At 46.5% G+C, this 15,348-nt stretch overlaps 1 protein-coding gene across 1 annotated transcript in view; it reads right to left on the bottom strand.

The window, feature by feature from the left end:
- STT3A (STT3A, catalytic subunit of the oligosaccharyltransferase complex) overlaps positions 1–15,348 on the bottom strand; it is a 19,790-nt gene that overhangs the window by 2,523 nt on the left and 1,919 nt on the right. The window contains exons 2-15 of the mRNA XM_018552517.1: positions 8,632–8,757; positions 6,771–6,831; positions 6,185–6,306; positions 5,894–6,039; positions 4,865–4,955; positions 4,667–4,773; positions 4,408–4,572; positions 3,196–3,376; positions 2,592–2,747; positions 2,413–2,504; positions 2,147–2,302; positions 1,242–1,430; positions 788–904; positions 195–297 (exon numbers count right to left, since the gene is read on the bottom strand). Coding sequence (XP_018408019.1) covers positions 195–297; positions 788–904; positions 1,242–1,430; positions 2,147–2,302; positions 2,413–2,504; positions 2,592–2,747; positions 3,196–3,376; positions 4,408–4,572; positions 4,667–4,773; positions 4,865–4,955; positions 5,894–6,039; positions 6,185–6,306; positions 6,771–6,831; positions 8,632–8,719 — 1,774 coding nt within the window. The 5' untranslated portion in view covers positions 8,720–8,757. The remainder of the gene's footprint in view (positions 1–194; positions 298–787; positions 905–1,241; positions 1,431–2,146; positions 2,303–2,412; positions 2,505–2,591; positions 2,748–3,195; positions 3,377–4,407; positions 4,573–4,666; positions 4,774–4,864; positions 4,956–5,893; positions 6,040–6,184; positions 6,307–6,770; positions 6,832–8,631; positions 8,758–15,348) is intronic.

The raw sequence follows: 15,348 nt of genomic DNA, 5'->3' as shown, positions 1-15,348 counted from the left end.
GCGAATGTCAGCAAAATTGTAAAAATGTCACCAGCACACCAATCCTTTTAAGATAGCAAAAGCTTCATTTATTGAAGTTTTTTGTCATATGACAAAAAACTTCAATAAATGAAGCTTTTGCTATCTTACAAGGATTGGTGTGCTGGTGACATTTTTAAAATTTCATCTCCCAAAGAGATCGGGCCTTCCCTTACCATCTGAAGAATATCCTGTAAGGCCTCCAAATATGACAAGGACATAACTGACATCCAGCTCCCTCATAATCTCATAGGCTTTTTCTTCTGTGGACGCCATGGCCTGCAGAAAAGAAGGTGGAGAAGTAGTTACACATGCAGCAGGCTCTAACTAGTCGAATATAAACATGCGAACACTAGATATTATCTGGAATGCTCATATTAATTTGCGCATGTTGATTAGTGAACGGCTAACACAACGCAGATGTCTATGGAGGGCCTGAAAGACTAGGAAAAACTTGAGGGCTGGTTTGCAACATGTGTGATGAACGGTGCTCCTCTGCACATGTATGGTAGGATTAGGGCACATACAAAACAATCATTTTCCATGGGCCTTGTTCAAACCATACATGTGCAAAAAAAGCACAGCTCAAAAGGACATGAGAAGAAGCCCTTAGTGTCTGATGGAAGTAGCCAAAGTGTTCTAAATGAATACTAGTTTTGGGGCATCTATTGAAGTCACGTGTCACCGGAACTAGGTAACAACAGTGTAAAAGGCTGCACCGCTTCCCATAAGAGAATAAAGAAGGTCCCTTTAGCAGAAAGTGACTCACCTGGCCCACTCTGGAAATATGCGTGTTGTTCCAAGTGTTATTGTCCACCAGAATTGTTCGATTGGCCATCGCTGTAATTTGGTACCCATAATCCCACCACGACATAACTTTAGCATCCTGAACAGACAAAAGGAACAAAACATTGTTAATTTTAATTTCAGTGACTACCAAAGCCATAGGTGTTAATTTACTAAAAGAGTAGAGATTGTACAATTAGCAAAGTGAATGTTTGTAAATAGGATAAACTTGGCACTTTGAATACCCAATCATGGGCGAAGCAAATGAAAACAGATTTCTGCTAGCACATGGATTGGTTGATTAAAGTGAACACAGCTTTATTTACTAAGCCCAACAAACAATACATTTGCCAAGTATACAGTCTCATTCTTTTAGTAACTCATTGAATTGGCACACCACAAAAATATCAATCAATACAGGAGTACCATGCCCTCACCTCTGGTGTGTTGTGCCTAAGCCAGTAGTAGGCTTCTCTGAAATCGTCAAAGATAATCCGGCTCCCGTCTCCACCACGTGCAGACAGCACGATGGAAGGGGAAGAATATGCTTCACTGGTGACCCAAGTAGAATGGAATGTGTAAGTGACCAGGAAGAAAGCCATGACCATGATCATGCCACTGGCAACCTGTGAGCCAAAAATAAGGTTTGTGTTAGAACATAAGCAGGAATCCATTCACTGATCAGAAGACAGAATAACTGTGACAAGTGCTTCGCAGCTTCTAATTACTGAACTAATTAAGAAAAACCTTTAAACTGCCAGAATGTATTTACACATCAACAAAAAGTAGTCTTTTTTTTTTAACTTGAATCCACATTATCATAAAGAATACGGTAGATATGCAAAACACAAAAAAGTAGGGTTCCCGCCTTCAAATCAAAGCCACCTCCTTTCACATCAGAGTCTCCCCGTTCACATCAGTCACCCTCTACCACATCATAGATCCCTTCTTTCACATCAGAGTGCCCCTTCACATTAGGAGCCCCTTCCTTTCACATCAGTCACCCTCTATTACATCAGGTTAGTGCTCCCACTTTTCCATCTGGGTTCCCCTCTTTCACAACAGGAGCTGCAGCATGGCAAAATGCGAGAGGCAGAGTAGGCCCAACAGAGGTGAACTCCCTTTCTTGTCTGAGTGGATTCCACCCTCCCTGAATTAGTGTCATTAATTTTCATGCTGCTGGCGGCCAGCCCGTCTGCACCATGCAAGGTCACAATGCTGTGTGAAAACTTTGGAGGCACCCCTGAGGAAGCCAGAAGGCACCCCAGTTGAGAAAACCTGAGCTAAACTCTAAAACCATTCAAGTTTAAAAATTCTGAACTACCATGACAGGAAAGCTTACCTCATTCTTAATTGGATAGGTTGCATCCTGTTGTTTTTTTGTCTTCTTGTCAGGACGGCTTATATCAAGGTTCTTCATGTACGTAGACAACACCTGAGATACCCCAATACCGGATAGAATACACATAACAGGGGCCAAGACCAGCATCAGACGCACCTGTGTGGAAAGAGAACAATCTCTATGTATCCGTTGGTGCATAACACCAGTAGGACTCAAGCCATAGCCTAGCAGTGTGTTATATTAAAAGGTAAGGCCACAGTTCTTACCATGACGGCAGAGAAGTACATGCTGGTGACACCATACATGATGATGAAGATTCTGGCATCAGACAGATTACTGAAGCAGTAATACAGACCCACTATATAGGAAAGAAGAACAGAAGAACCGTTTAGCATGCGGTCACTGTTTTCTTTTTAATAGAGAAAAGAACATGACATTTGCTGACCTGGAAACATGAAGACGAGAAGCTGCAAGTCAAAGTAGTAAGAAGACCAGGTGGTAGGCTGATGCTCCGAAACGGACGCAATGATAGGAATATTGTTCTTGGCATAAGACGGATCCAATAGGGAATAGAAACGGCCAGTCCATGGAGAGATTTTACCTGTGCAAAGAGTAAGGCAAAACATGTCAACAAAAGCAAAAAAAAAAAACAACCTATACTCTTATAAAATAAACCTTAGGATACAATGGAGAGATTCATGTACAGAGGATTGTAGACTGGTAACATTTGCCATCATCTGTACATGAATCTCTCTAATGTATCCCATTTATACATTAGCTTATGTCTTAAGTAGGTTCAATGACACCAAGAGGGTACAATGTTTGCATAATCACTAAAAAGTGTCATAGAACACCAATTCATTTATCTGGGTGTGGAAAAAGCCCAGTGTATAGAAAGCCCAGTGTATAGAAAGCCCAGTGTATAGAAAGCCCAGTGTATAGAAAGCCCAGTGTATAGAAAGCCCAGTGTATAGAAAGCCCAGTTCAGAAGATCAGTACTTTTACTTGCACACGAGGGTCATTCCGAAAACAATTTCACAGTCTAATACCTGTCAGCATGAGCACGGCTCCAACAGTCAGCAGGACAAATCCCACTAATGAGATGACACTCCTGAAGAGAATCTCAAATTGTTGGGAGTTCAGTTTGCTCCGCAAGTAATCCACGAAAGCATGGATCTGACACAATCCAAAGACGCCTAGGGCCGCCATGTGTTCAGAGGACAGGACAGGCTGAGAAAGACATAAAACATGGTGTAGATTATGTTTAAGTCACCAAAGAAAGAACAGACACTGCATAAATAATGGTTCTTATGGCAAAGAAAAAAAAAAATGACACTATCTTTTGACCTGAACAGGGCCAATAACCCTGACCTGAAAGGGATGAACACTAAGTGGTGTATTTATAAAACCTTTGTAGGGCGGTTCGCTCTACTCCTCACTTATAAATGTTGGATTACATTTACCCGGGTTACCCTGCAGCTGATCTTTCGGAGAAAGCTCTACTCCTAGTTTAAGAATCACGCTTCTGTATGGCCACTAGATGGAGCCCCACGGCATAGGAATTAACCACTGTGTGACAATGCAAAGCCCACAAATGTCATGAACAAATATGGCTGCCCCTTGTACATATATATATAAAATTGTAAACAATTGATAAGACTATTAACATTAAAAGGAGAACTATGAGGTGAGTGATTTTTACTCACCTCATAGTTCGAGCCGACGTGTGACAATGAGACTGTCACACGTCGGCTCAATAGATCGGGAAGTGAGCGAACACATACCGTCGCTCCATCATGTCCCTACAGAGAGCCGTGACCGTCAGCGCTGACTGGCGGAACTGACGGGGGAGGGGGCGGGTACAGCGGGCTCTGTCTCTAGATAGGCAGAGCCAGCTGTCACTCACGTAGCTGGGTGGATCTCGACAGTAATGTCGGGATCCGTCCCGGCTGCGGCGGTCTCAGTATACCGCAAGCTGTTTATGTCCTCCCATGACCCTGAGGAGAACTATGGGGAAAAACACTCACCCCATAGTTCTCCTTTAAAGAGATCACATTCACATGCATATCTAAAACACACTACTATGTTACAAGTTTAAACAGACTCCCGGCGGCAAAAGTTTAAACAGCCCCGATGCTGGTGACGTACACTGTACGTCGTCAGTCACGAAGGGGTTAATGTCTAAATACAGTTAAATATTCTGGCAAATTTTGGGTCAAGAATCACTGAAACATTCAAGTACGCGCCTGCAACAAACATACCTGGAATCCGACAAAGGAAATCTGCATAGACAGGATAGTGCCCAGGCAGTACACAGTGCAGTAAGCCACATAGATCCGATGAGAGAAGCGACCAGTGAACATCAGGACAAGGACATGAAGGGGGATCAGATTGATCAAAAACACGTAACCTCCCCAGGATGAAACCTGTAAACCACGACAAACGTTTATCTCCGGACATTTATTCACTCGCATTCTTGGCAAGTTAGAAATATACAGGTTGCTGGAGTTTCAAGCTCACCATGTAAAAATAGGCCAGGGAACACATGGCCGCCCAGTATATGGAACCTGTTTTTACGGCCTTGATCCACATGTAGTATGTCAGGAGCATGCAGAAGATGGCTATACCTGGGTAGAGTGGAGAAACACCAAAACATGAGGGCACAGATATTCAAACCTTGAAACGTTAGGTTTTTAGATGTAAAATGTCCCTATTTACCTTCATTATCATATGATCCAGCCACAGAACGGGAGATGTAGCCCGGAACAACAGCAATCATTGCTGCTGCAAGCAGACCAGCACCCGCATCCTGAAGAAAACAAAGAAAACCCATATAAGTTTTATTCATAATATCTATTATCAACCTTGGCACTCCAGCCATGCAAGACTGACAGTCTCAGGCAGAGACAGGGGCATGACAGCATTTGCAGTTTCAGCATAGCTGGAGTGAGTGTCAAGGTTGCCTACCCCTTTCTTGGTGTAAGCAAACAATAAAACTGCCCCGCTCACTCTATCCAAGTAAATGAACCCCAGATCTTAACAAGAGAATAGGTACACAGAAAATCTATAATGCAAACATAAAAAATTAGCAGCAGTGAGCAAGAAGATTTAAGCCTAAAAGGGAGCATCTTGTATTATATATGGACCCATACAACTCCAAGAAAGGCAGATTACAATATTGGCTTGTGTGATATTCAGTCTCTCGTGCCTCCCTCCCTCTACATTTGATCATAGAGACTACAGAGAGATGGGCACGGCCAACCAGACAGTCCAGCACCCATGAGATGCTTAGGCATCATAGGACAGTATCCCAACAGTGAAGAGCAGGATATGGGGGTATGATGAGACACTGGTAAAGGCAAAAGCCCCTTGCAGGGAGTATTTACGGTAATCTCTGGGTTTAGGGGGACCAATGTATAAATACTACAAATTCAGAGCAGAAGAAATGGATGATCTGAGTAAAAAGCAAAGAAATCAATCTAAGAGAATCCTGAGATATCGTGATTTCTTGTACCCTAAACTGTGCTCTGTCTTCCTGTACAGAGTGGTATAGGGGAGGGGAGAAACCATATCCTTCCTGTTTTTGTCCATGCTCCTAAGGGCAGGGCTTATACCCAGAGGTCTGCTGTGTAGAGGTGTCTAATAATGAACATTTGGGAGAAATAGACCAAAGTAACCTGTATACAACAGTAACAACATTTAAAGAAGAAGATGGAGACAGATAGATATATCTATACACACACTTACCTTTAGTTCTTTGGTGAGGTGGTAGGTAACAATGGTGGTGAAGGAGGAGAAGAGAGGAGCCAGAAATACACATACATTTCGAATGTCGATGGTGATGTGAAAGAAGTGCAGAAGGTGGTAAAATGCTGCTGAAGTGATCATCAAACCTAAAAGAGGAGCCATTACATTATTTACAACATCTTCCATTGGATAACAGAACATATCATAAGCATCGTCTAACCAATGACACGATAAATCTGCTTACTGACAGGCCATCAAGCACAGCAAGTCCAGTATCTTGATCTTACATACCTGGATAGATTGTTCCCCCGATAATCCTCCCCAGCGGATACCAGGCACGGTCATCAAACCAGTTATGGAACTTGTAAAATCCTTCCTCTGTCAGGAACCTTGTGGTTCGGTAGTTAAAGTAGCTGAAAAGCAGGAGACGGGACCCATTTTGAAAAACGAATAAGACAACGGTATAGGTTTTTAATAAAGGGTCAGAATGCAGTTGAACAATCTGGAGTTTTTGGGATATTAACAACCCTGGAAAAATGGATTCAAAAGGATATAATTACATGATCGGGTTTAGCTTTCAGATTGCTGAGCTCTCCCTATACAACAAGTCGCAGAGTAGACATAAGCTGGGAGATCAGCCTGAGGGAGCCGAGTAGTAAATAGCTGGGTGGAGAGATCATACGTCAAGGCCATTAACCAGACCTCAAACACCGAATGGATATTATTGAAGTTACTGACAATTACGTTCGGGGTGTGGACTAAGATCATGCAAGCCGTCCCTTTAATCTGTATACATGTATACACAAACTACTATGTACTAGTCAGTCACACCTAATGACTTCCTGACTAGGGAAGCAGACCGTGCTGGTAAACTTACGGATCAAACTCATGGATGACACTTTCAAACCTCAACACGGAGAATAACCTGGTTGAAAAAGCTGAAAGACAAAAGAAAATGTGAGAATTATTATCTAGTCCTACAGATCATATCCCGGTTACATCAGAGGCAGAAGAGCCGCTTATAGTGCTGCAGTTCTTCCCTATGAAGATTCAAGAATCATACCGGACTTATAAAACACTTTCCAAACACTGAAATGCATGCAAACAGGTGAAACATACGGGAGCTGTATCATCTGCCAAAGCATTGTCCAACCAGTCCTGAAATGTACACAGCACAGCCCTGTCTGGCAGGAGAGGAGACCTGATTGTTCTCTGCTGCTGTTAAGTAACGCTTACAGGTCTTGTCCCTACCCCAGCGTGTGACTGGACAGTGAAAGGATTAGCAGCAGACTGGTGAGCTAATTTCTCTGTCACCCCGCTCCTGCTTCCTATCAGCATGTTCCTTGTTAGCCTGCACCATAATAGATTGCAAGAGGCTGATACCTGATGAACAAAAATAGAGTTTAGTTATAGAGAGGAACTCCGGGAACTGTAATAAATTACACTTTCAGTGAGGCTATCCCCTCACTGCAAGGGTTTACGGCTCATTTTTCTCACGGGCATGGAATAAAGTAGATATGTTTACCTGATCCCTGCGAAGGTCAGCACTTACTTTCCCCTCCAGGCGTGGTGAAATGATCCTCGGCATCCTCATGTCACGGGTTATCAGACCGCCGGAACCCCCGGGGAGAAGAGTCGGCCAGGACTGGTCTAGCAGCCAGGCGGGACTGAGGCTCAGGTGAGTATATCTTATTTAAGCCCCTAGGCCAGCGGTGGGCAACCTCAGCCCTCCAGTTGTGCTTTAACTACAAATCACAACATGCCTCTGCCTGTGGGAGTCATGCCTGTAACTGTGCAATGCCTGATGGGACTTTGTGACAACAGCTGGAGTTGCCCACCCCTGCCCTAGACCAAAATGAGCTGTTAACCCTTGCAGTGCAGGGGTAGCCCTACTGCAAGGGAACATTTTACAGTTCCTGGCATTCCCCTTTAACTGAACACAAAGCCAATACATACTTTGATTATTTTTTTTGTATTTAAAAAGGAGAACTATAGGGGTTAAGGCTTTTCCCCATAGTTCTCCTTAGGGTAACGGGAGGACACAAACTAGCGTCCTCCGGTCACCCTAGGCTCAGTATACAGCGAGCGGTAGCTCGCAGTATACTGAGACGCCGCAGCTGAAGCGGATCCCGACAATTATATCTGGACCCGCCCAGCTGCGTGACTGACAGCTGGCTCTGCCTATCTAGAGGCAGAGCCAGCTGTCCCCCGCCCCCTCCCCCGACCGTTCCGCCAGTCAGCGCTGGCGGAGCGGGGGAATCCAGACCCTCCCGTCACGGCAGAGAGCCGTGACAGGATCGAGAGGTGAGCGAACGCCGGTATGTGTTCGCTCACTTCCCGATCTACTGAGCCGACCTGTGACAGTCTCATTGTCACAGGCCGGCTAGAACTATGAGGATGAGTGAAAAGCATCCACCTCATAGATCTCCTTTAAGTCATTGCATTTTTGCCTCTGATCAAAATCCTGTCAAGCACTGAACCTGATTACAGGAGTGATCACCCGGGTGAGCTTTTGGCCTTAGTGTCTTGTGTTGAACCATTACCTGGTAATGCATCAAAACCAAAATCATTGGCTCTCAGTGGGAAGAGGACTACCAGGTATGTCTCTGAACATCAACACAAGTCCCCCAAACTGATACTTTCAATGCAAAATGTATTTACTCTAAAACCCCAGAAATGATGACAGTTCAGACGGGACCAGGATCAGGAGACAAGTGTATCGAGGACAGGATACTTACAGAGAATTCCAGCCATGGACAGGATGAGGAGTTTGAGGAGAGTGTCCTGTTTCTCATAGGACAGCCGCAGAAATCCTAACCGAGTCATCTTCACATGTAGGGATGGGACGCACAACACTCAAACACCTACAAGGCAAAAAGAGAGAACAGGTTAGAAGGATTCTGCTCCCTTCAGGGGCAACTAAAGACCATCCCTGGGCAGAAAATAAAACCGAGCTTGCAGCGGGGCTACCTCCACACCGCAAGGGTTAACTGCTCAGAGGTATGCAACCTTGGCCATACAGCTGTGCGGAAACTACAATTCCCTCCATGCCTCTGCCATAACCAGTGAGTCATGCCTGTGGCTGTCAGTTATGGCAATACCTCATGGGATTTGTAGTTCCACCACAGCTGGAATGCTAAGGTTGTCTTACCCTTGCTTCATAGTATTTCCAGTATTCCCTTTCACTGCTCCCATACCCCCAGCAGCTGCATACAATTTTATATAGGGAGGGGCGGAGGAGCTGTGCCTGCACAGACAGCAATTAGACACAAATCTCACCATGTCCCTGACATTTGGACTCATGTCTGTGGCTGTCAAGGTCTTGCAATGCCTCATGGGACTTTTAGTCCCACAACAGCTGCAGTGCCCAGGTTGCCCACCCCTGGACTAGGGGGGTTCTTTAAAGGCATTTTACTTACCTGATCCCCATTCAGCCGGCGCTCTCCTAGTCTCCCCGCCGGCTCGTGAAGTGTCCCTATGGACCCTGCATTAGACATGATGACCTTAGCATGGGGTAGGCAACTTCGGCATTCCAGCTGTGGTGAAAGTACAAATCCCATCATGCTCCGTTGGAGTCATGCCTCTGGCTGTCAGTCTTGCAATGCCTCATGGGACTTGTAGTTCAACAGATGGAGCACCAAGGTTACATACCCCGCATTAGCAAGCCTCCGACCACAGCAATGGAGTGGAGGGGTAGTTGAGGTGAGGCTGAGGCCAGAGTGGGGATCAGGTAAGTCCTTTTCACAGGTCCCCTAAACAAACATGAACGGTTAACCCTTGCAGTGCTTGCAGCAGCTTTAAATGTGACCAGAACACAGTATGGTATGTGACCCAGAGGCTGTACATGGAAGACAGGGGAGAGGAGCCTGAAACATTGGTGGCAGTTTAACCTGATCACCCTCCATGTTCTTCATCCTTGAACCAATTGCTGCGTTGTACTGGGAGAAGTACACGCCGAACATTTAATATTCTGACCTTCACATGTCACATTATTACGGGAGGTTTCCATCTCTAGTGAATATCTTAAAAAGCCTTCGAGGAAACAAATCACAAAGCTCTTATCCTGACAGGGCGCTCTGCAATAATGGGCTGCAGGCCAGAGATGGCAGCTTGTGGATGAAAAGCGTGACGTCCGGTAATCTTATTCCTAGCGGGAATTCTGGCACCATGGTCAGGAGATAAATGCCGACGACCATCATCGATATGTGTCATTGCCACCTTACCAAGAGAACGCCGGGGCCAAATATCACATCCAAGTTTAACACCTGAAAGCTGAGCTCCGGCCTTCCCTTCAGTCTTGCACAGTTGTACCGGCTCCTCCTGCACTCTGATTTCACTGCACACAGCGAGCTCCTCACAATGTGCATTAGAAGCGGCAGCAAGTCAGATAGAGCCCGCCTCATTTCCTGGCTGGAGGACATCTAGCATAGTCTAGCCCTTTCCTCCACAGCCTGACACCCTGGCTCCGCCCCTTTATTTGATTTCAGTTATTTCAATCAAGGGCGCTGAGCATCACAGGTGGATGTTACCTAGGGTGGTCTGCATGCAAACACAGACTGCTTGGTACACCCACTCCTCCAGATTGCCATGCATCAAAGCATTTTGATGTTGGCATAACTCCTCCCAAGAACCAGCCCAGGGGTGTGGAATTCCTATCGCCCGACGCCCGGGACATGCAGTTTCGGGCGCCGGGCGAGTAGTTTTAAAGTACATTCAGCCCGGCTCCGGACAAGCAGAGCTGAATGTACATTGTGGAGCCGCCGCAGCTCGTTTACTACAAGTGCTCTGATCAATTTGCATTTGTCTGTATTAATTTGAGCAGCGGCGATCGTTTCTGCCCGCACCCCCCGCCATAGTTTTCGGGGTCGCCCGCTCTCCCGAGGGACCCCAAAAACTAAGGTACAACGGCTCAGCCATAGAGCCCATAGAGCAGACGAAAACGTCTGCTCTATGGGCTCTCTGTGTGTTCTCTGAGACCGTGGCGCTGTAATCACAGCGCCCCCTGTCTCGGCTGTCAGGAACTACACAGAACAGCTGTTCTGTGTTGGAGGGCAGGTTCCATAAAGAGAACCCGTCACCTGTGTTGGAGGGCAGGTTCCATAAAGAGAACCCGTCACCTCCAAATTATCACATAAGGGATTTTAATCTCCTATGTAATACGAAGAACATTCGAAGAACATTAAGGGGAAAAAGTAAATAAATAAAAAAGTTAAAGAAAATGTAAAAAAATGTTTACCTGCTGCCTGGCTTCCTGATTACCAGGGAAGTCTGCTCCATGCCAGCGGAAGCACCGGTATTTGTATTCAGTGTCGGCGAGATCCGAAAGCAAAAAAATCTGTACTCGTACTCGATACCGAAAAACCGGTATTGGTGCATCCTTAGTTTTGATTAAAACTATTTTTTGTATTGGGACAAGTAGATTGTCATGAAGGACAAGTAGATTTGGCCCCCACTTTAGCCCTTGGACAAGTAGTTTTTTTTAAAAATGTCCACACCCCTGCAGCCTACTGCTTGCTGGGGAACTCAGCAGCCTTCCTGTGAACCATGGCGCCTGTTTACAGCACCGGCTGCACAACTCCTCCTCCTTCCTGGGAAACAACGCCACACACACCTGCCTGCGAGACCCTCCGGACCCCTGTTGAGACCCCGCTCTGGACGAAATGGTATCCGTGCATTCCTAGTATGTGTACATATGACAGGCAGTCATGAACAATCCCCAAAGGACCTCCTACACTTCCATTAAGAAGTCTCTGCTACCATTCCACATCCCCGATACCCATAGGAGGACACATGTGCATTCGTTCCAAGTAAAACTGTGAGCTCCGGGGGGTGCAGCTCCTTTAACATCTTTACAAAGATAACTGGATAAAAGGAGGAGGACATAGCACTGCATGAGGCTGATGGTCATGACAGAGGTTTACTAGTGATGATAGAACTGATCGTTCCTGGGACCAATGGTCCACCATAGTGCTGCGAGTCAGTAGGAAGCGTCCCTCTCCTGGAGATCCAGAATAACACCAAGTGCAGCTAGTGACAGAACACGATTAGTGAGGAGTGCCGGGATTGCAGACCAGCGGAACGCTAAACGTGACGCCCACCAGTAACACATCCTATGGCTGGATCAGAATTAGCAGGTAGAATCGGCGCCAACTGTGAACAGGAGTGACGTCATTTCCTGGCTTCTTCAGTGAAAAGGTAATAGAGTAAAAACACTGGACCAGATAGGCCAGGAGGTGGGCACAGTAGCCAAGATTAAAGAAACACTCCAGGAAGAGTATTAACCCTTGCAGTGGGGCTTCCGCCGCACTGCAAGGGTTAACTACCTATTTTTGTCCAGGGACTATATTAAAAGTTACACTCACCTGAATCTCGGATCCGGACATGTGTCACAGCGCTCCCTCCAGCCCGTCTCCCCCTCCGCTGCAATGGTAGGCCCCTCTGCATCCTCAGGTCCTATATACCATGTATAGACCACTACAGCAGAGGGGGAGAGACACCAGAAGGACCAGACTAAGAGCAAGCTGGCTCAGAGGAGTTTAACTTTTTAATTTTAGTTCCTAGACGGAATGAGCAGTTAACACTTCCAGTGCGGGGTCCGCTGCAAGGGTTAATAACATGGTTTCCCGAGTGTTTTTCTTTAAAAGGAGAACTATGGGGTCAGGGCTTTTCCCATAGTTCTCCTTAGGGTAACGGGAGGACACAAACTAGCGTCCTCCCGCTACCCTAAGCTCAGTATACCGCAAGCTACAGCTCGCGGTATACTGAGACGCCGCAGCCGGAGCGGATCCCGACATCGATGTCGAGATCCGCCCAGCTGCGTGAATGACTGCTGGCTCTGGCTATCTAGAGGCAGAGCCAGCTGTACCCGCCCCCTCCCCCGCCCGTTCCGCCAGTCAGCGCTGGCGGATCGGAGCGGGAAGGGGGGAATCCAGCCCCTCCCCCTGTCACGGCAGAGAGCCGTGACAGGATCGAGAAGTGAGCGAGCGCCGGTATGTGTTCGCTCACCTCCCGATCTACTGAGCCGACCTGTGACATTGTCACAGGGCGGCTAGAACTATGTGGGGAGTGAAAAGCACTCACCTCATAGTTCTCCTTTAAGGAACCAGAATGTGAAGGAGAACCAACCTCCTATAAGCTGGACTTCTACACTACAGGTCTTCTGTGCCAAGTCCAAATACCATCCATAAGTCCGCTTTACATTTGTGTTAACAATCATTGAAGGCTCTTATGTGACAAAAGGCATCAGAGATCTTCAGGCCCCTGCGACGCGGCCCCTCTGATCTCTTTAGCAAACTGAATCAGACGGATTACGTTGAAGGTTTGAACTCGCAGTCTGGACAATTGTAATGAGGACTACGGGCTAATGTTCGGTCATTCACCACCACCAGGGTGGCCCCTCCCTCTGCCTTTCATCTGTGAATGGATTGGGACAGAGAGGGAAAACGCTGCAGAGAGAACACGACGACACCAAAGTACACTTCCGGGACCCGGCCAGAGTATTGTTTGGCCATCGCCAGCCTGACAGCTCCCAACTATCTACCTCTGTGGTCTGCTGACAGAGGAGAAGCCAGGGGATTGTAATGACTATACACGCGTTACTGACACTTGGGGCCTGTTAGAGCTGCAGCTAACGATTATTTTCAAAATCGATTAGTTAGCCGATTATTAGGTTCGATTAATCGGATAAACAATAAAATAAAGTTTAAAAAAAGGCTCCAGTGATGGGACTACTAGTTTGTATTGAGGTTGTAGTCCATCACAGGAGCAAGCTTGGAGCGGTGGAAGTAAAAAAGAAAGATAGTGTGGTGTGCAATATAGTGAAATGGAAAGTGTAAAATTATACAGCAATGAATGCAGAATATCACCAGCTATAGAGGAATACAACAAATCCCAGCAATGTACATTATAGCTGGCGGCATTCTGCATTGCGCTGTATAATGTACTATTACTGGGTTTTGTCGTCCTCTATAGCTGGTGGTATTCAGCATTGCACCACTGTATAATGTACTATTGCTGGGATTTGTAGTCCTCTATACAGCGCAATGCAGAATACCACCAGCTATAGAGTACAACAAATCCCAGCAATAGTACATTATAGCGTGCAATGCAGAATATCACCAGCTATAGAGGAGTACAACAAATCCCAGCAATACATTATACATACAGTGTATAATGTATTGCTGGGATTTGTATTCCTATGTATAATATAGAGCACAATGTACCATCAGCTATAGAGGAATACAAATCCCAGCAATACATTATAGAGCACCATGTGTGGGAAAGTGCAGGCTTACCTGAGCAGTCTTCCAGCAACTTGCTTCTGAGATCGGGCCTGTCTATCGGCGGCTGTCATCCCCCCACACCTGCTCCTCCTTACTACATCTCCCCGCGTCCCTGTGCCGATCGTGGATGTGGGCGGGCGGTGAGTGTGAGGCGGGGAGGAGGTGCGGCGTGAAGAGCGTGGATGCGGGCGGGCCTGGCAGCGGCGAGCGTGAGGTGGGGAGGAGGTGCGACGTGCAGCATGTGGGAAGCCATGAACAGGGCCAACTGATCGGAAGCCGATTAATCGATTATTGAAAAAGTTGACAACTTTTTCAATAATCGATTATAATCGATTATGTCGATTAGTTGTTGCAGCCCTAGGGCCTGTTCACATGAGTTTCAGGTCCTGATCCGGTGGGGATCTGCAGACGCGGTGCTATGTGTTTTGCTGCGTTTTTGATGCGTTCCAGTTAAAAAAATTTTTTTTTTTTGCTGGACTGGGGCTGTCAGTATGTTAGCTGCAGTGCGGTTTGTGTTTTCGGACCGTACAAAATGTGGCATGCAGTATTTTTCCTGTCGTAACCTGAACGGACTGCGCACGTGAGAACGGGAGCCCATAAAACAGATAGGGATACATTGGGATGCATTTTTAGTGCAGGAGCGTACGGATCCGGTCAGCACAGAAAACGGACGTCGTGTGAACAGGCACTTAGGGGTCTATTTATAAGATTCACACAACATTCACCACCAATGATCCAATTAGAAAAATGTGTAAGATCCCATTCACACCCGTTTCATGAATGTGCACAAAAAAAGTGCGCCAACTGGCGAAACGCATCAAAAACACGAAACGCACTTGCTGTGCCATTACCAGTTAACGGCACCCTAAACGCAAACATGGAGGGAGGAAAAAAAAGGGGATCGCATAGTGCAGATTATTTACATGTACTTCTCTCTCCACGGGCGATCACAGTGTGGGGGGGGGGCGGCATCTGTGGTGCCATTGACATGAATGGCACCAGCACACCCCGTGGCCCAGCTTGATTTATGCGATCCGGTGCGTTACGGGCCCGAACCACGCCGAAAACACTAGATATGGTCTGACTGGGGCCTAAACCTTGGATTCAAAGTGCAGTCCACCTTTCTGACCAGGAGTCATGTCCCACCCATATTTGGGGTATAACATATGAAGG

This window comes from Nanorana parkeri, unplaced genomic scaffold (assembly GCF_000935625.1).
Source record: "Nanorana parkeri isolate BGI_ZX_2015 unplaced genomic scaffold, ASM93562v1 scaffold5, whole genome shotgun sequence".
Classification (NCBI taxonomy): Eukaryota; Metazoa; Chordata; class Amphibia; order Anura; family Dicroglossidae; genus Nanorana; species Nanorana parkeri.
Note: the sequence above shows the minus strand (reverse complement) of the source record. Positions and strands in the feature narration are given on the sequence as shown.